Source organism: Cucurbita pepo, chromosome 5, assembly GCF_057944985.1.
Source record: "Cucurbita pepo subsp. pepo isolate OVF chromosome 5, ASM5794498v1, whole genome shotgun sequence".
Taxonomy (NCBI): domain Eukaryota; kingdom Viridiplantae; phylum Streptophyta; class Magnoliopsida; order Cucurbitales; family Cucurbitaceae; genus Cucurbita; species Cucurbita pepo.
Window position 1 is genome coordinate 1,417,799 of NC_141802.1, and position 19,538 is coordinate 1,437,336.

Consider the following 19,538-nt stretch of genomic DNA (forward strand, 5'->3'; position numbering starts at 1 on the left):
ATTGAGCGGTGTGCTATTGAAGATGAAACATTTCTTATAAGAATGTGGAAATCTTTCCCTAGTAGATGCATTTTAAACCTATGAAACTAACTACAATACGAAACAGACTAAAGTGAACAATATCTATGAGGGGTGAAAGTATTATTACACCGTGCATGTACTATACATTTAAAAGGAAGGGTTTTGTGTGTTATGAAACATCAAAATGTAAAATGTTTTGGAACCCAAAAAAAGGAAAACTCATACGTGGTTGGTTTTGCAAAGTTAGAAGAGACGAGACACCGTAGGAACATAACAAGTGTTGTTTATGTTGTTGAACTACAAAGGAAGTTGTGTCTTCTTTTAAAATTATGTCTGTACTTGGTCAAATGGTCTTGTTTTGCAGTATCTTCAAAGTAATTTTAAATATATGCTTTATTTTTCCTCCTTGGACACTTGGCATCTGAATTATCAACATCTTCTCTTAAATTATCTCAACAAAATGACTCTTTGAATTCTCATTTCTCTAAATAATCACTAAAACTAGATGCATTGAATGCTTTTAAAAGTACGTAACAAATTCATAAACTTTCATTATCTTGGTCTAAATGGATAATGAAACCAATATTTTTTAAGTTTATGTTTAAAAGTAGTCAAGATTATGAAGACTTGTAGGGTAAAGGGTGGATGTTCATACCCACTAACCTACGCCAAGAGACATAAGTCAAAACCCAAAAAAGGAGGAGATCTGTATACCCAACCACCCATATGGTATTTGTGCTCTATTATCAATGGGTGACATTAAAATAATGATATAGACGAACCAACAAAGAAAGAAAAATTAAACACATGTAAAATCTTCAAATGGATAGAACCCTAAACTTTAAACAATTCTTTTTATAGTCACCATAGACTTTATGTGCTTTCTCCTTCACCTAAAATATATATTTTGCTCAAACTGGGTAAATACTTTTTGATGTTGCTTAAGTAAAATATAACCCAGCCTTACATACCTCATGTACGTTTTTAAATATATGGATGAACTTATATTCGGTAATCGATGCCTCTGACGTTTTCCTACGACATAATCACGTTTCCTACTTCTTTTAGCATGTTTTGTCCTCACTCACGTGTATCTCAAGAAAGTTCTTAGAAGGCTCCCAACGTTCCATTGTTCTAAGTAAAGTACACTTAATAATGAAATTTTTATAATTGAATCACTGAAAAAATAATGTATACTTTTCAAAATTTTAAAGTCTTTTTTCGCTATTTTACACTAAAGATCGCTTTCATTCGAACGTGATTTCAATTCATTTATAGACTCCTTCTTTACGTGAGTGCCACGATGGTACTTCTTAACAAAGAAGAGGAACATCACGATTTGAAATGATTAATTTCATAAATCCTTTTTATATGCTAAAGTTTATCTTTTAAATAAATTATAATGTTAAATGTTGCACGAAATCAAAATTTAGATTTATAAAGAAAGGAATATTTTAGCTATATTTAATAATATGATTATATTATAAGATTTTCACTTTTTAAAAGTTGCTTTAGAAATCTTAGCAAAATTTACTTTTTTCTAATTTTTAAAATTTAATTATTTTTTTAAACACATTTGCAAAAGGCAAGTATATATATATTTATATATATATATATAGATATAAGAAAAAAATGTGGGGGAAGCGCAGCCTAGCTATAATTATGAACCAAATAAACTATTTAATCAGATTATTACCAATATTATGTCAAGCATTTCCTTTTAAATATATAATTATTTTACTTTAAGAAAAGAAAAAGAACCCGGTTTTTTCATCATGAACAGAGCGCCAAGAAAATGTAGAAAATAAAAAACCGGGTCATTCATGGAACAGGTTACAGGTCGGTGCGAATATTATGAATAAAATATTATTATTGGAAAGCTGGGGGAAGTCCAGTCGTGGCCCCTCCAATGCCACATGGCAACACCATATTAATCTCCCTACTTTCAGAAAGGACACGTAAACGTAGAGATGACGAAATGGCTGATGTGTATTGCCTATGTGGTGGAGTAAAAAGTTGAATAAGCAAAAACTTGGTTTTCCTTTTTTTTTTTTTTTTTTTTCTAATTATAATTTTGGTGTTAAAATTTATATCCTTAATTAAAAGCTTATGATTATGCTAAACTAGTGTGTTCAATACAACATGGGTGCAACATTTTTGCATCCACAAGCAATTAATCATAGAGTAAAACAACGTTTTAGCATTGTTTATAAACATTTTAAAGAATTTAATGAAGAAAATTTTTAAAACCATCCCACTAAACTTAAAAAATTTATAAATTTTGTTGTATACTTTTCTTTTTTGTTGTGCCACTTCTGATGGTTGGTGACACGTGTAAGCTCCATATTCAGCTGACCCACATCCATTTAGTGGAGCTAACCACAGCAGAGCATTGCCATTGTAGCTCCTCTGTCTTTTTCATTGCAAAAATGGTGGACCCCAGAATCTTAATCCTTCTTTGATTGATCTCCCATTTCATGCGTGTGCATTTTGTAGTATATATTAAGTGTATTCCAACGTGAGGGCTTGGAATAAACCCAACCACAAATACAATTACAAACAGGGAGGTTGATATAAAGGTGGATAAGCCTTGTGGGGCTTTTGGGTCCTTCAAAACAACACCAAAGCAGCGGCCTAACGCTTATTGGTGCTTTCAGGTTCATTCCCGCTAATTGTTAGAGAAAAGGTTGAAAAATATGGGGAGGCAACCTTGCTGTGACAAACTTGGAGTTAAAAAAGGCCCTTGGACTGCTGACGAAGACAACAAACTCATCAACTTTATACTCACTAATGGGCAGTGCTGTTGGCGGGCCGTCCCTAAGCTCGCTGGCCTCCGCCGTTGTGGCAAAAGCTGCCGCCTTCGTTGGACTAATTATCTCCGCCCTGATCTTAAGCGAGGCCTTCTCTCTGAGGCTGAAGAGCAATTGGTGATTGATCTTCATGCTCGTCTGGGAAACAGGTTGGTGTTGTTGTTGTTGTTATTATTTTATCATTTTTTGGGACTTGGGTCATCGGAATTCAGTGAAATTTAAGAAAAGTTTTGATTTTTTTTGGTACCCTTTTGGTGATTTTAGCTTCAAAGCTCCTTCTCAACCACCTTCATTTCTTGAATCTTAAGCTGAGAAGTTCATTTACGCATTTTGAAGTAATGTGTAGGAAAGAAGACAAACTTAATGTCTGGTTGTATTCTAAATTTGTATCTTAACTATACATTCAATGTCTTGTTTCATATTTTTCTGTCGCTTTCTACCTCTCTCTCTCTTTGCTTTTTGTCAAATCCCGGCGTGATTTAAGATAGACAACACACGTTGTATTCCTTATTTATAATCTCATGATCATTTCTCAAATTAGCTGTGACTCTGTTCAAGACTCAACATCTAGTTCAAAAAGATTTATATTTTAATCATTAATGTTTAGATGGTCGAAGATTGCGGCGAGGTTGCCGGGAAGAACGGACAATGAGATAAAGAATCACTGGAACACGCACATAAAGAAGAAGCTCATCAAGATGGGGATCGATCCAGTAACACACGAACCCCTCCAAAAACAGCAAGAGGATCAAAAGAACGAGTGCCTTAACCCCAACAACAACAAGAAGACCAAAAAAACGGCGGAAAGCTCCGCCGGAAACCACCATTGCAAGGAGGAAAACGAGAGCGTTATGGATAACTCAAGCTCCCCGGCGAAGACGGAGAACAGCAGCTCGGTGAACACGGACGAGTCGCTTCTTCTAGACAACCTCATAAACACTAGTTTCTGGATTGAAGAAGAAGCTCTTTGGGACAACAACAACCCAAGTGGATATGGAGGCAATTTTTCATGGGAAGAGAATTGGTCTTGGCTGCATGAGTGTGAGGATTTTGGTATCCATGATTTCGGTTTTGACTGTTTCAATGATTTTGAATTAAACGCCATCAACACAACAGAAACGGAAGGAAAGCACTAGAAAATCAAAGAACATAAACAAAACATCATAAGGAGGATTAAATTTCTTGTTTTTTGTTTTTGTTTTTTTTTTAAAAAGAAGTATTTAATGTGGACATGTTACGAAGTACCATGTACATGAAGTGTTTATTGTTGGGTAATTTAGTAAAGGAGGTTAATATGTACAAATTTCAAAACAAAAGAGTATAGTGACATCAAAACATGTCCCTTTTAACAAACATTATTGTAAGTTTGTGTAATCTTTGTCTCTATTACCATCCTTTCATATTAAACTCCTTTCTATACCTTTCTATTTATTCCATCAATAATAAGCCACTCGAGCTCCCGAACGAAAACACCTAACAAAGAAATCTCTTATCGTGTAGTTACCCTAGCGTACTTAAATCATTAGTCTCTATACAAACTTTGTGCTTCTTGAAATGAAATCAGATAGCTAAGAGGGCAGAAGGAATATGCTTTCTTATCTGCTTTTTGCATCACTAACTTTATTGTACTTTCCACAGAATATAATTTCAATTTCCTCTTCTCTTTTCCATATTCTAATATTTTCTTAACCTACCAAAAAAGGACCATAATTAAATTTATTTTTTATTTCTTGCATGATTATTATGTAAAAATATGGCTAATTGTTTAAGACGATGTTGGATTTTCTTATATTTATGGGACGAATAAGCATGTCGTTTGTTTAAAATAAAACTAGAGATAATATACTTAACTCACCAGCATTACAATTAAAAAAGATCATATTTTTATTTATAAAGAAGCATGGGTAAAGATTTTTTGAATTGGTCTCTCATCGTAACTGGAAGCGTGACCTAAAAAAACACAATGATTAGCCAGTGGAATGTAATTAATAATTGCTAAACCTTTTTTATTTTTAATTGAATTCTTTTAAAATATGCAATGGCTCAACGTTTAGTGATCGAGCAAGGGCCAAATTGGCCGAATTTAGTTGCTTTTTTTGAAAAGTAGCCAAACCCAATTCATATAATATAGGCAAAAGAGTGAATCTTTTCTTGGAAGATCCGATCCAATTAGAAGGTCCAAATCTAACATCTAAATGGGCTTGGGCCTTGCCGAAATGGTTACGAACATATATGGTCCAAAACTAACATCTAAATGGGCTTGGGCTTGGGCCTTGACTTCTGGAAATTCAGAAGATGCGACTGAAGCCTTCTTGAATTATTTAGACAAGACATTATTTATTATTATTATTAAAAAAATCAAATCCTCATCACTCCAATCGAGACAGCTTTTGGAATTATTAACATTATATTTATTATTCACTTTATTCCCATTATTGTCTTCCCTTAATGATGTTTAGTTAGGTTCCTGTTGGAGAATTATTTACATAATTAAAATGTTATAAATTTAAGTTGAAAATAGTAACATTAAAAATTGTTAATTACATAATTAAATATTACAGAATAATTATTATAATATAATTAGTTAATTAAGTAATTATTGGAGTAGAGTTGGAACTTGAGAATTGAGACGGTGATATGGAAATATAATCGTCTACTCCTCCTTCACTCTCTATTCCTGATTCCATCATGGAACCCACTTTCAATTTCCTTCAATCTCTCAATTCCTTGTTTCCATGGCATTCCGGCCACAATTACCCCTTGATTTTCACTCTCCTTGCCGGTTTTCTCGTTCTTTTGTCTTTCAGATTCCGGCGCCGGCGCTTGCAGCTTCCACCCGGACCCCCCGGCGTTCCTCTGCTTGGAAATCTACCGTTTCTAGATCCAGAGCTTCACACTTACTTCACCGAATTGGCCCGAAAATACGGTCCAATTGTAAAGCTCCAACTCGGTTCAAAGATCGGTATAATCATCAACTCACCCTCTGTCGCACGTGAGGTGTTGAAGGACCACGATATCACGTTTGCCAACCACGACGTTCCTCGGGCAGCTAGAGCCGCCACATACGGCGGTTACGACATAGTTTGGAGTCCATACGGACCCGAGTGGCGAATGTTGAGAAAAGTTTGTACGATGAAGATGCTCAGTAACGCTAGTTTGGACTCTGTCTACGAGCTCCGCCGTAGAGAGGTCAGAAACACCGTTGCTCACCTATACCGGCGAGCCGGGTCGGCGGTGAACATAGGAGAACAGGGTTTTTTGACGGTTTTCAACATCGTGACGAGCATGTTGTGGGGTGGGTCGGTGGATGGAGACGAAAGGGACGGGATTGCGGCTGAGTTCAGAGAGCTAATTTCGGACATAACTTTGCTGTTGGGTAAGCCTAATGTGTCGGACTTTTTCCCGAGGTTGGCTCGTTTCGATCTCCAAGGCATCGAGAAACAAATGCTTAAGCTCGCACTAAAATTGGACAACATCTTCGAAAAGATGATCAATCAACGACTGAGAATGGCCGATGGGGACGAGAAGCAGAACAAAAACGATTTCTTGCAATTCTTACTTCAGATCAAAGATGAAGGCGATTCCAAAACGCCTCTCACCATGGTTCAAATCAAAGGCGTGCTCATGGTAATTATTTTCTTGATTTTGAGTGGAAAAGAACAATTTCAAAGAAGAATTTATTTTAATGAGATTGAATTTGCGGACAGGACATGGTGGTAGGTGGAACAGACACATCCTCAAACACCATTGAGTTCGCAATGGCAGAGATGATGAAGAACCCAAATGTTCTAAAGAAAGTGCAAGAAGAATTAGCCGTCGTGATCGGAGACGAGAACATCGTAGAAGAGTCCCATATTGAGAGTCTGCCATATCTGAAAGCCGTAGTGAAAGAAACGTTGCGTCTGCATCCAGTGTTGCCGCTGCTAGTTCCGCACTGTCCGAGCGAGACCACCATGATATCTAATTACACAATCCCAAAGGGGTCTCGAGTTTTCATCAACGTCTGGGCCATTCAGCGAGACCCCAATCAATGGAGAAACCCATTGGAGTTTGAGCCGGAGAGATTCTTGAATGATAAGATGGATTTCAACGGGAGTGATTTCCGATTCATTCCATTTGGGTCAGGGAGAAGAAACTGCGCAGGGACAGGGTTGGCGGAAAGAATGATTATGTATTTGCTTGCGACGTTTCTGCACTCGTTTGATTGGAAGTTGAAAGAGGGTGAGGAATTGAAGACCGACGAGAAATTTGGGATTGTTTTGAAGATGAAGAGTCCTCTGGTTGCCATCTGCACTCCCAGCCTCTCTCACCCCACTCTGTATCAGTAACTATAATAATAAAATAATGTAATTGAATCTCTGTTAGAGTGCCTTACAATAATATCGGTTTCAAATAATTTTTTATTTCTTATTTTAATCCGTTTATTAATTATGGCCACGACAGAATATTGCAACCAACCGACACGTTTCTTAAAATTTATTAAACAAAAATCCAATCGAATATCCCTTTTTGTTCATAACTTAAATGAATTATAGTTAAAATTAATTGCTACTTCTTACATAACTTAAATGATTTTTTTTTTTTTTTTCACAAATGGAGATTAAAATATGATAAATTCTTTTCAGTTTACGAAGTGTGAAGGTTTGAAATTTGAACCTTAAATTATATATTTTTTTTAAAACATATCTTATATATTTCCTTAATTTATTGTTTATATTTTACTCCGCAAAATTTTGAAAATTAAGAAATCTTCAAGTTTTTTTTTTTTAATAACAAAATTGAGTCTTGTTATTAAGAATTTGAGAGAAATAAGGTTAAAACCAAAAAGATCAAATAATTATCCACAAACGTCCTTATTCGTATGTTATATGGATTTAGGCAATTTTTTTAAATTACATTAACGCAAATCTCCATTTTTTTAATTACATTAACCCGATTCTCTATGTGACAAACAACAACAATAACGATAGGAGAGGGAGATGTGTTAGGATCGCACAACAACCCATACTCATCCAGATGAACACAAAGAAATAAGAGAGAGGAAATGCAAAGAGAACTCTCACTGAAGAATTTTACAGATAACAGAAAGTACATCTTAGCTACGGATATATATATGATTTAGCTTATTATATATAGTTTTAACAGATATAATCATCTACTCTATATATAACTATATGCTTTACACATATTTTACCGTAGATAACTATTTATTATTTATGACATTATACCAAATATAATATAATTGTATATTATATTTGCGTAAGCTATAAATAAACATCAGACCCGTAGCTATAAATAAGGAGCCTCCATCAAATTTAAGAAAAACAAATTGGAAATGTAGTTGTTAGGTTAGAAGGGGCACAGCTCGTAAAGGTTGAGCCTTTTCCACAGTAATACCAAAGTTTTCATCCATGTTCATATTCTCTGGCGTGACTCCATCTTCAAGCTTCCAATCAAACCAATGAAGCAGCGAACCCACCATCAAATGCAACATCCTTGTGGCTAATGGTTGTCCAGGGCAAATTCTCCGCCCACTACCAAATGGGATGAACTCAAAGTTTCTGGCTTTGGAATCAGAGGCCGAGTCCAAGAACCTCTCTGGCAGGAACAAATATGGGCTTTCCCACACACTGGAGTCTCTATATGAGGCCCATAAATTGACGATTATTTGGGTACCCTTTGGAATTGTAAAGCCCGAAATGGCGACCTCTGATTCGGCTTTACGAGGAAGAAGTAGCGCAGACTGCAGGCGCAACGTTTCCTTGATGACTGCTTGTAAATAGGGGAGCTTGTTGATGTGCGATTCTTCAACTGGATTTCCTTTCCCAATCACTCGCGAGAGTTCTTCTTTGAGTTTCACCATAGTTTCTGGGTTCTTCAAAAGATGTGTCATTGCCCATTGCACGATTGATGTAGTCGTCTCTGTTCCTCCGGTAAATAACACCTACAACCATTTCCAATTCCAACTCAAATATTATTTATGCATCCAATGAAATAGAAACAGAGTATTGAGTGCTCCTCACCAATATTGAATGTTTGATTTGGTTTCTATCAAGGGGGATCTCGTTGTTGTCCTCCCTCATGTTGAGAAGATGATGTAGCATATCATTTTTAGGACTGAAATCGGGCAATTCCTGCATCTTCAACCGTTCATCAATCTTCCCATCGATCATCTCAAACATCTTTCCAAAATGAACGGTGATGCGCCTCCTTATACCCTGCATGTCCAACCTCTTCAGCACAGGGAAAAAGTCACTAATATTTGGTTTTCCAGCTTCTTCCATCAGTCCTCTCATGGTGACCTTGAATTGTTTGGCCATTTCAGAATTTGGGTCCGCCAAATCCACCGACCAAATCGAATAAGAAATCAAATTAAGGGTCGTCGTAAACACAGCTTCTCCAATATCCACCGCCTCGCCGTTCAAAGCGCTTCGTCGGATGTTAGCAAGAAGGTCGTCTATCCTGGTACGGCGGAGGTTTTGATTGGCGTCGAGAGTCTTAGGGGATAAAAGATGGGTGTTGCAGATTTTTCGAATGTTTTTGTAAGTGGGGGAAACGGGAATCCATGGGAAAGCTAGTTGACCGTGGTCGTAAGGCGATAGAGCATCCGGAACGGCTCTGAAAGATAGGAAATGGTCATGGGTTTGAAGGACTTGCTGAATCGTCTCCGGGGAAGATACGACGGCGGCGGTGACTTGGCCGAGTTTCAACGACATGATTGGGCCATAGGACTCGGCCAGTTTGGCTAGAGATTGGTGGGGATTGTCTCCAAGATCCAAGAGATTTCCAATGATCGGAAGAGGTCGTGGTCCGGGAGGTAGGTTGGGGTTTCTTCTCGCCGGAATCAGACGGAGGGCTATGAAAGTGGAAATCAGGCAGATTATGAAACCGAAGATAAGAAACTCCATCTTCTTCACTCGATAATCATGAAAGATCAAAACACAAATTAGAAATTTATTATAAATGGTTCGCTTGTGATTTGATCCACTTGTTTTCTTTTCATCACCATTCATCCAATCAGACTTGGAGATGTGGGATTTGAGGCGAAGACTTTTTGAAATTGCTTCTCTGTATTTGTTTGGTGGGATTCATAGTAATTTCAGTTCATTCAAGTGATATGGAAATGTTTCCCGTTGTGGCGTAGAAAGGCCCATCAAATAATGCGAAGCCCATAATTGGGCACAAGTTCTTAGCCCAAAGTTCATATGAAATTTCAATAATAAAATATTGGTATCTGTCTGTGGATCAACCCCACCACCGCCGTGGAGCCTTTTCCTTCCCAACACAAATCCCAATCAGCCACCGTATGGAATAGTATTCCCTACTTTCCATTTTAATAATGAATAGATACAAATGTTAGAAATATGGTTGCAATTCAATTCAATTCAATTTAATTTAATTTAATTTAATTAACAAAAAAGAAGAAGAAAAGGGTAAAGTAGAGGCCAGAGGGATTATTTTGACTACAAATACACGTCTGTCTCACCGACACTCTAATTCCTCCAAATAAATCTCCACCCTCCGATTACTTCCGTACCATCTTCCCCCTTATCTTCTTCCCATTCCCATTGCCATCACTCACTCACTCACTAACTCGCTCTACTGTGTCAACCCAAAATCGACACTCTCTTCCACTCTCTCTCTACAGCTTCCATAAGAGAGAGAGAGATCCCAGAAGAAAAACTCCATTTCGTAATGGGGGAGGCACCCACCTGGGCCACCCGCCGTCTGAGCAACCCGAATCCGACGTCGTCCGATCACATCCTCGACTTTCAAACCGCTGGTCCTCCTGCCGTCCGATCCCCTGCCATTTCAACGGCCCTGATCGTCCTCTCTTGGTACCTCTCCAACATCGGCGTCCTTCTCCTCAACAAGTACCTCCTAAGCTTTTATGGCTTCCGTTTCCCCATCTTCCTCACCATGCTCCACATGCTTTCCTGTTCCTTCTACAGCTATCTCTCCATCCTCTTCCTCAAAATCGTACCCGCCCAACAGATCCAATCCCGAAGGCAATTCCTTAAAATCCTCGCACTCAGCGCCATTTTCTGTTTCTCTGTCGTCTGTGGCAACACCTCCCTTCGCTACCTCCCGGTCTCCTTCAACCAAGCGATTGGCGCAACCACGCCCTTTTTCACAGCCATTTTCGCGTTTTTGATCACTTGTAAGAGGGAGCCGGCGGGGGTTTATTTTGCGCTTTTGCCTGTCGTGTTTGGGATCGTTTTGGCGAGTAATAGCGAGCCCCTGTTTCACTTTTTTGGGTTTTTGGTCTGTGTGGGTTCGACGGCGGGTCGGGCTCTGAAATCGGTGGTGCAGGGGATTTTGTTGACTGCAGAAGGGGAGAAGCTTCACTCCATGAATCTGCTGCGGTTTATGGCGCCGATGGCGGCGGGGATTCTGCTTCCAGTTACGCTTTACGTGGAAGGGAATGTAGCGGCAATCACGGCGGAGAAAGCTCGGGAAGACCCTTGGATTTTATTTCTGTTGGTTGGGAACGCAACGGTGGCGTATTTGGTGAACTTGACCAATTTTCTAGTGACGAAACATACAAGTGCTTTGACATTGCAGGTGCTGGGAAATGCGAAAGCGGCCGTGGCAGCCGTCGTGTCGATTCTGATATTCAGGAATCCGGTGACGGTTATGGGAATGGCCGGATTTTCTGTGACGGTGATGGGCGTGGTGATTTACGGCGAGGCGAAGAAGAGATCCAAGATCACGACGCATTAAGGGGAAGATTTATTGTCTTTATTTTATTTTTTTTATAAATTTTATAAAGTTAAAAATTAATTGCTTTGATTCATTATATAATTACATCATGTTTTTGGCTTTGGGTTTGTAATTTGATCGGAGAAAAAAGGATTATCTATAGAATTAAAATGGAATTGTATAAAGTGATTAATAGATATGAAGGATTTTCCAGAGAATTAGTTGAATTTGTTTGGGAAAGAATTATGCTTTTGGATCTTGTTTTGTCACTTTAAGACTTTAATTGATTGGAGCATATAGGGAGAGAGAGAGAGAGTAAAGTTTTTGTGCTGTTTTTTTTTTACAGCTGTGTTCTTATGGATTTGTTGGAATATGGATAAGATGGTCACCCAATTGCATGCCCCATTCTTTTAATCTCATGTAGTTCTTAGGGATCTAAGGCTTTATTTTGTCGGTTCAGATCTATTTCTATTTCTGGGTATAATTTTCTTCATTATTTATTATATTTAAACATATTGTTTTATTAAATGCTACTTTTCCAATCAATAAATTATTCTCAATTTTATTTTTGGATAAAACAAACCCAAAATCCAAAACAAACATAAATCAAACATGGAATTATCAAACAGTCAATTGCAAAATAATAAAATAGATCAGTCAAACTGAAATCCCCCCGGTCAATTCTAAGCGATCATCAGACCAAGGATGCCAACCACCATGGCGACCAACCCAAATTTTCCGGAAATAACCGCTCTCGTGGCTCCCGATGCCGGTGGTGGCGGCGGCGGAGGCGGTGGAGATGAGCTGGATCCGCCGGGAAGTGGGGAACTGGCTGGAGCCATAGCCATGACCGTAATGACGAGTTTCTGATTTTTTGCACAGTGGCCCTCTTTTCCACTGATGAACCATTTTCTTCCAGGCTGAGTCAGTGAAACGACGTCGTGTCCGGTGTTCGTTGCATTTTTGTCAGTTGGTATTGTGCAATTGTGGAACTGGCCGCCGGTAACGTCATATACGTTGTCATCCTTCGCTGGGTATTTGAAAACTGAAAACAAGGGGAAAAAACAAATAATCCGACAACTATTTAATTGTTTCAGAAAAAGAAAAAAAAATTAATAAAAGATTTGTTATTTTGATACAAAAATTAGTTTATTAATATTCTGAAAATATTTGAAAAATGACTTACTAAGATTATCGCCGACGTAGAATGTTTTGTTCTGAGCCCACTCGGTGTAATTGACACCAACCTTCCAACCAGCATCATCTCCGACGGTGTAATTGGTGGCCAAAGCGGAAGGGGCGAAAATGGCCGCAATGGAAAGGAAGACGAAGAGATGAGAGGTGGAGATCGCCATCGAAGGAGCTCGAATTTGCTGGGCTTTGAAATCGCTCGCGTCTGTAGTTGGGAGTATCTGGTTGTTGGGTTGGTGGGTATTTATAGATATGCTTGTTGAGTGCGGAGAATTGGAGAATAAATGGAGGGCCGGCCATTGGCGGCCGGCCGTGGGTGGCGGAAGGATACAAAAAGAAGAGGGCTTTTGACGGCTGGCCGTGGGCTGGCGGAAGGATACAAAAGCCAGCGCAATGCAAATGCCTAGAAAATTGATTGTAGATGTTTACAAAGAGCACTGTGAGAGCTTGTGTCTTGCGATGCATTGTTTCATCAGAAGTACCTCTCTATGAGTTTATAATATGCTTACAAACAGCATTTTTTTATTTCATTTTTTTCATTGGTTTTTAGATAATTTACAAATAAAATATAAGTCTCATTTAAATTTTAAAACACTAAAAATGTTAATTTTGAAATTTTATTTTAGAATTGATGTTTAGAGTACAAAATTTATCAAATGCAACAAATAAAATATGATCTATGTTGCATATTTTTAATTAAGTTGAAGTATTTTGTATTATTGATTTTGAGCATTTTTCGTGACGTTTGGATTAAATTCATAGTTGAATTTAAATATATTAGGTAGTACTTTATAGTGTTTTATTTGTCAAATTTGATATATATATATATATATATATATCATAATAATTTTAAAAAACAAAAAATGCAGTGAAAAGCCCCTCTTCATGATGCAATATGCTCAATACCCACTCCTAAAAATATTATTTTTTTAATTATTAGAAATTTAAATCTTCCATATAATATATATATAATTCAAAATTTGAATTAAAGTTATAAATGTAATGCTGCGTCAACGTTGATAGTGTAACATGAAGGCATCGTGATTAAGGAAGAATTTGTGTTGTTCTAAAATCAAAATAATAGAATTATTTTAGTGTATTTACGAAATAAATATAGGCCGAAATATTTAAATTCTAATAACAATAAGCAGCAATGCAGCTACAAGAGAAGTACAGGAGGCAGCTCCATTCATACAATATAGAAAACTCAAAATTTCAATCCATGATTATGTCATTATTCCAGCCAGAGCGCCAACCGCCACTGCCAAAACCCCAAGATGCCCGGAAATAGCGGCTTTCGAGGCAGACCCGGATGGCGGTGGAGCAGTGGGGCTCGGACTGGGAACAGGCGACTGCGATGGTGGGATGCTTTCGCTTGGAGTTGGAACTGGCAAGTGTGGGGTAGTTTGGTTCTGACTAGGCGCAGGCGCTGAAGGAGGAGGGGCAGAGGTCGACGGCGGCGTTGGAGAAGAGATGGGCGCCAGGGGAAGAGACGACGGCGGGGGAGAAGCCTGTCCGCCGTTGGACGGTGGGTTGTCTACGAAAATGACAAGCTTTTGTCCTGACTGACAGTGGCGGGCAATGCTACATATGAACCATCTGGTTCCAGGACGTCGCAATGGAATGATATCGTTTCCAGTTTTGAGCGGGGTTTGGTTTGTAGGTGCGGCGCACTCTGCGAACGCCGTTACATTAACATCCAATACGTTGTGCACCCCTTTCTTATACTTGAATACTGTAAAAAAAAAATCACATCTTTTAGAAAAAAAAGAAAAAGGAAACCTCAAAATTTGTCCCAATGAAATTTACATTTTGAAAAGGGTGGTATATAATTAATGTTTGGGATTGAAGATTATTGGGAGTGAGTCGGTTAATTTAGTGGAAGATAGTGAGTTTACAAGTGATTAATACTATTTCCATTGGCTTGAGGCATTTAGGGAAGCGTAAAGTAAAGTCGTGAGAGTTTATGCTCAAAGTAGACGATATCATACAATTGTGGAGATTCTAACGTAGTATCAGAGCCATGTCCTAAAGTTCTCAAATATCGGACAAAGAATTGTGAGCCTAGAAGGTGTAGTCAAAAGTGATTAAAGTGTTGAATAAAAGGTGTGCTTTGTTCGAGGGCTCCAGATAATGGCTCTATAAGCCTCAAGGTAAGCTTATAGTGTACTTTGTTCGAGGGGAGGATTGTTGAAGATCATTAGGAGTGAGTCGTGATTCCTAACATCAAGCCATGAGAGCTTATGCTCAAAATAGACAATATCATACCATTGTGTAGAATTGTGAGGATTAAAATACAATATTATTATTTATTTTGGTATACTTGGGATGAAAACAAGAAAAGAAAAGAAAAGAAAAGATGAAGAGAATAATTAAGGAGAAAGTAAAGAAGTGAGGGTGCAAGAATCCACCGAGATTATCTCCAACAAAAAACGTTTTGCCAACAGTCCAAGACGAGTAGTCGACTCCAAGGTTCCAACCCTGATCATCCCCCACGACATGATCGGTTCCTGCAACAACCGAAGAAGGGACCAAAAAGAAAGCAAGAAAGAGGAAGAGATGAGAGAAGTTGAGCATTTTGCAGCTACGGTGTTGGTCGGCCAGCTGAGAGCAGTTTAGTTATGAGGCTGCTTTGGCTTAGTGGGTATTTATATGCACCATTTGTTGGGTCCACCCGGCCATGCCCCGACACAACAAGAAAAAGATATATTGGCCAGCTAACAAGCGTGTCATCTTTACTGAACATGGTTATATGGTTAAAGGGTGAAGGAGGTTTATATTTTAAGGTTTGTTTGTGACATCATATGTATGTCCATAAACTAAGGTTTAAATATGCCAACCATGCTCCAACTGGAGTGTACCTCTTGATTATCGATCCATATGTAGGTGGTATTAAGAAAAGACAAAAAAGAATTGAATATCTATGTTTGGGTTTTTTTCTTCTTCTTTGTATTGGGAGATGGGCTTATTTAGTGAGTACCCAATGAAGAAGAGGTTGATCCGGTGAGCCCAAGCATGGTAGTCAAACTTGGTCCTCCAACCCTTTATCATAATCCATTTCCAAGCACACAAGGAACACAACAACAACAACAACGGATAGGATGAAATATGATTGAGAGTTGAAACACATCTGTATTAGCTAACGAAACTTGATCTGTTTCTTCTCTTGGCCTCAAACATCAACATCCAAATCCCTTTCCCTTTCCCTACCTAAGCTTCACCATCTCCACACTTTCCTCTAACCTAATGCTTCTCTCTCCCTCTCTCTTTTTCTTCCTCTATCTTAAATTTTCATCCCCATGTGTTCCCTCAATTTTGTAACAATTTGTTTAATACTTAAAACTTTATTCATAATGTTACTAAGGATCCCACCCGCCCATGCATTCGTCATAAATGAACGTCCAATTAAATTCTCCTAAGATTCTGGTTGAGTTTGGCGCTCAATTTTTGTCACCATCAATTCCGTGTTTAAAAAATTCTCAATATAAACAGGCAATTAAAAGAAAATTATTATTATTAATTTTATTTTAAAAATAACATATAGTTTTGGAATATTTGGCTGGCTTGCCTTGCTTTAATTTGGCTGATTGGGCTCTTGTGGCTTCCACATGGGTATTAAATTAATACCCTTTGTATTACACATGAAAAATGGTACATAGTTATATTAGGGAACATGTTCAATTCACATTTTCCTTTTTATTTATTTATTCATTATTAAAAGGGTATTACCTTTGATTTATAATATAAGTCTATTAGCATTAATTGGGTCATTTGCCAATTTGTTTATAATTCAGTATTTTTCAATAAAAAGAGCATTTAAAAACAAAATGAAAATAATTGTTATCTTTTTTAGAGAGTGAAATAGTAAATCCAAAATTTAAATTCTGTACTAATTATAATATACCATTTTTAAACAATTATTTTTTAGCAAAATGGGATAAATAATTATTAAAAAAAAAAAAAAAAAAAAGGATGGTTGAAAATAGAGGTAGCTTATGTTTATCTAAAATATAATAGAGCCAATTTCTTTCTCAATCAAAAAGAAATTTCGCAAATTATAATATTACTCAAAGGGTATTATGGTAAAATCGGAAACCCTTCAAAAGAAACATTCTTGGAGCCATTAGAATCGCGCGGAAAATCCCAATGTAAACAATACATTATAAATTCTTTTATTTTTTTAAATTCTTTTCGGAAAAATAAAAACTTCAAATAATTCAATTTTGTCGATTGTACTCTTCGAGTCTGCCGCCGGGATTTTGCGCGTCTGTCCGGTGAAAGAAACTCCTCGTCCCTCGCCGGCGGCAGATTCTCTTCCGGCTCCGGCCAATTGAAATGACTCTGCAATGACCCATACCCGATTCTTCCGGAACCGGAATTCCAAATCCAACAAAGAAGGAGAGCCCACCACAAGCGACGGCGGAGGGACCGCCATGAGAGTTATAGTGCCTCTGCAGGGCATCGTTCAAGGAAGCGGCGGCGTCGTTTTGGGCTCTCTTATACCTTGCGTTCTCTTCTACTTTCTTCAGCTCTACTTGAAACGAAACCGGTCCGAGGCAACCGAGGATCCTCCATCTTCACTGGAGGTGGACTCTCCGGGGAATTCTTCGTCGCCGTCGAGTAATCAGTCCGTGGAGCTCTCTCCTCTGCCTCGAACATTGTCTCGGACCTTCCTCTCGTCCAGGTCTAACGGGCCGGTCTGCGTTTCGGGTCGGGCTAATTCGATTGCCAAAGTTGGGGAATCTTCTATTTTCGTTGGAATGAAAAAGTTCTTTGAGGACCCATTTGATGAATTGGATAATCCGACGGGGATTATTCAGCTTTCTATTGCTGAGAACAAGGTGGGTGGCTTTATGCTTTTTGTTCGTTTGAATGTGTCAGCAAGAATTTTCTGTTCTTTGTTTATCGGTTTCTGTGTTGACGAATGTGGATGTTTAATTAAACGATGAAGTTGTCGTCGGACTTGGTGCAAAATTGGCTAGTGGAGAATGGAAGGGATGCCATATTAGGAGTAGGGAATCATAATGAGCTGAGTGTAGCTGGGACTGTTAGCTACCAGCCTTCAGATGGATTGATGGATTTGAAACTGGTAATCAAATTTCCTTGTCTTCTCTCTGTAATTAATATTTTGGAATCAGTTGGGTTGCCACTTGCCTGTATGAAGAATTTTGAACGGCTCTGATTTTTGTTCTCTTGTACATGCTTGGATTTGTGTTCTCTGCTACAAAGTTTCTAAGTTGTTTCAATTGCCGATGACTTTATTTGATGTGTGCCTTCGCTCATGTTAAAGCCTTCATCCTCTGTTTATCTACATACTTGATTGTTATTCTTAGCATGATCTATGAATATGGCTTTTGGAGACTTGAAAAACTCTGTTTTTGTTGTGTTTAGAGATTAAATTTAGTCAGGGTAATGCAAATTTTGTGAATGAAGTGGTGAGATCTCAATGAGTGAAGCACAAAGTTGACTCCAAAGAGCATAATGGTCAACATGGTGTATTGTATGTTTGAACGCCATCATATGCTTGTGCGTTACTTTGCATTTGATTGGTGTGAACCATATGAAGTTCCTTATAATGAATGTACTTTTGTTCAAAAGATTTACCTTGTCAAGCATCCATCTCCTCTGATATTCCAATTCTCACAGGCTGTGGCAAGTTTCATGTCTCAAGCTGTAGGGAACTCTGTTTCGTTCATCCCATCACAATTAGTATTTACAAATGGAGTGAGCTCTGCAATCGAAACACTTTGCTTTTGCATAGCAGACGCGGGACATGCGTTTCTTGTTCCTACACCATATTACCCCGGGTACTTGTTCGTTCCTCTTTCATGAACTATGGTTTCTAAGAATATCAATTGAGATCCTGAATCACAAAATGCAGTCTTGACAATGATGTAAAATGGCGAACTGGGGTGGAGATAGTACCTGTTCCCTGTCGTAGTGCTGATAACTTCAGTTTAAGCATAACTTCTCTGGATCGAGCATTCCACCAGGCAAGGAGTCGTGGCCTTAAAGTTCGTGGAATCATAATCTCAAACCCTTCAATTCCTGTTGGAAATCAACTTCATAAAGAAACACTCTACAAACTTCTGGATTTTGCCAGGGACAAAAACATCCACATCATATCAAATGAAATATTTGTTGGATCAACATATGGAAGTGAAGAGTTTGTGAGCATGGCTGAAATGATCGATTTAGAAGATAGCGACCGAGACAGAGTCCATATTACGTATGGCCTATCTGAAGACATGTCACTTCCTGGTTTTAGAGTTGCTGCAATCTACTCTTTGAATGAGAATATCCTGGCCGCTGCTGGAAAGCTGGCAAGATTCTCATCTGTTTCTGCCATAACTCAGAACCTCCTTTCTTCTATGCTTTCAGATGCACAGTTCATCCAGAAGTTCATTGGGATCAATAGAAAGAGGCTTGGAGAAATGAATAGTAAATTTGTTGCAGGGCTGAAGGAACTGGACATCAAATACATGAGGAGCAATGGAGGATTCTACTGCTGGGCTGATATGGGCAACTTAATCCGTTCTTACAGCGAGAAAGGAGAAGTTGAGCTCTGGGATAAATTGTTGGATATAGGTAAAGTTCATGTTATTCCTGGCTCTTGTTGTAATTGTATTGAGCCAGGATGGTTCGGATTCTGTTTTACTACTTTGATTGATAAAGAAATACCTATTGTTATGGACCGAATTCGGAGAATTTCCGAAGCTTGTAAATCTTATACTTGAAATGAAATTATTGTTCTGTAAATATGTATCAGTTCTTTAACTTTTCAAGCAATATTGGCACCTCTGATAGCCATAA

General features: G+C 38.2%; 5 protein-coding genes and 2 pseudogenes across 5 annotated transcripts; 4 read left to right on the top strand and 3 right to left on the bottom strand.

Annotated features, from left to right (window-relative positions):
• Window positions 1-2,555: 2,555 nt before the first annotated feature.
• On the top strand, window positions 2,556-4,250 carry LOC111795562 (MYB-like transcription factor ODO1). The gene is made up of 2 exons (XM_087124089.1): window positions 2,556-2,980; window positions 3,439-4,250. Exons 1-2 carry the CDS (start codon window positions 2,718-2,720, stop codon window positions 3,965-3,967), a joined length of 792 nt encoding a protein of 263 aa, XP_086980215.1. The 5' UTR covers window positions 2,556-2,717; the 3' UTR covers window positions 3,968-4,250.
• A 1,184-nt stretch (window positions 4,251-5,434) lies between these two features.
• On the top strand, window positions 5,435-7,238 carry LOC111795560 (geraniol 8-hydroxylase). The gene is made up of 2 exons (XM_023678062.2): window positions 5,435-6,458; window positions 6,539-7,238. The coding sequence occupies exons 1-2, from the start codon at window positions 5,520-5,522 to the stop codon at window positions 7,157-7,159; spliced, it is 1,560 nt and encodes a 519-aa protein (XP_023533830.2). The 5' UTR covers window positions 5,435-5,519; the 3' UTR covers window positions 7,160-7,238.
• An 823-nt stretch (window positions 7,239-8,061) lies between these two features.
• Window positions 8,062-9,924, bottom strand: LOC111794811 (geraniol 8-hydroxylase). Its single transcript, XM_023676962.2, has 2 exons — window positions 8,855-9,924; window positions 8,062-8,775 (listed from the first exon to the last, which is right to left on the bottom strand). Exons 1-2 carry the CDS (start codon window positions 9,842-9,844, stop codon window positions 8,176-8,178), a joined length of 1,590 nt encoding a protein of 529 aa, XP_023532730.2. The 5' UTR covers window positions 9,845-9,924; the 3' UTR covers window positions 8,062-8,175.
• Window positions 9,925-10,443: 519 nt separating this feature from the next.
• Window positions 10,444-11,752, top strand: LOC111795913 (putative sugar phosphate/phosphate translocator At1g12500 pseudogene; annotated as a pseudogene).
• A 146-nt stretch (window positions 11,753-11,898) lies between these two features.
• Window positions 11,899-13,123, bottom strand: LOC111796231 (blue copper protein 1a-like). Its single transcript, XM_023678991.2, has 2 exons — window positions 12,721-13,123; window positions 11,899-12,579 (listed from the first exon to the last, which is right to left on the bottom strand). The coding sequence occupies exons 1-2, from the start codon at window positions 12,887-12,889 to the stop codon at window positions 12,218-12,220; spliced, it is 531 nt and encodes a 176-aa protein (XP_023534759.1). The 5' UTR covers window positions 12,890-13,123; the 3' UTR covers window positions 11,899-12,217.
• Window positions 13,124-13,951: 828 nt separating this feature from the next.
• Window positions 13,952-15,302, bottom strand: LOC111794982 (blue copper protein 1b pseudogene; annotated as a pseudogene).
• A 1,568-nt stretch (window positions 15,303-16,870) lies between these two features.
• Window positions 16,871-19,484, top strand: LOC111794748 (putative aminotransferase ACS10). The gene is made up of 4 exons (XM_023676880.2): window positions 16,871-17,566; window positions 17,677-17,814; window positions 18,372-18,532; window positions 18,607-19,484. Exons 1-4 carry the CDS (start codon window positions 17,072-17,074, stop codon window positions 19,460-19,462), a joined length of 1,650 nt encoding a protein of 549 aa, XP_023532648.2. The 5' UTR covers window positions 16,871-17,071; the 3' UTR covers window positions 19,463-19,484.
• The last annotated feature ends 54 nt before the right edge of the window (window positions 19,485-19,538 follow it).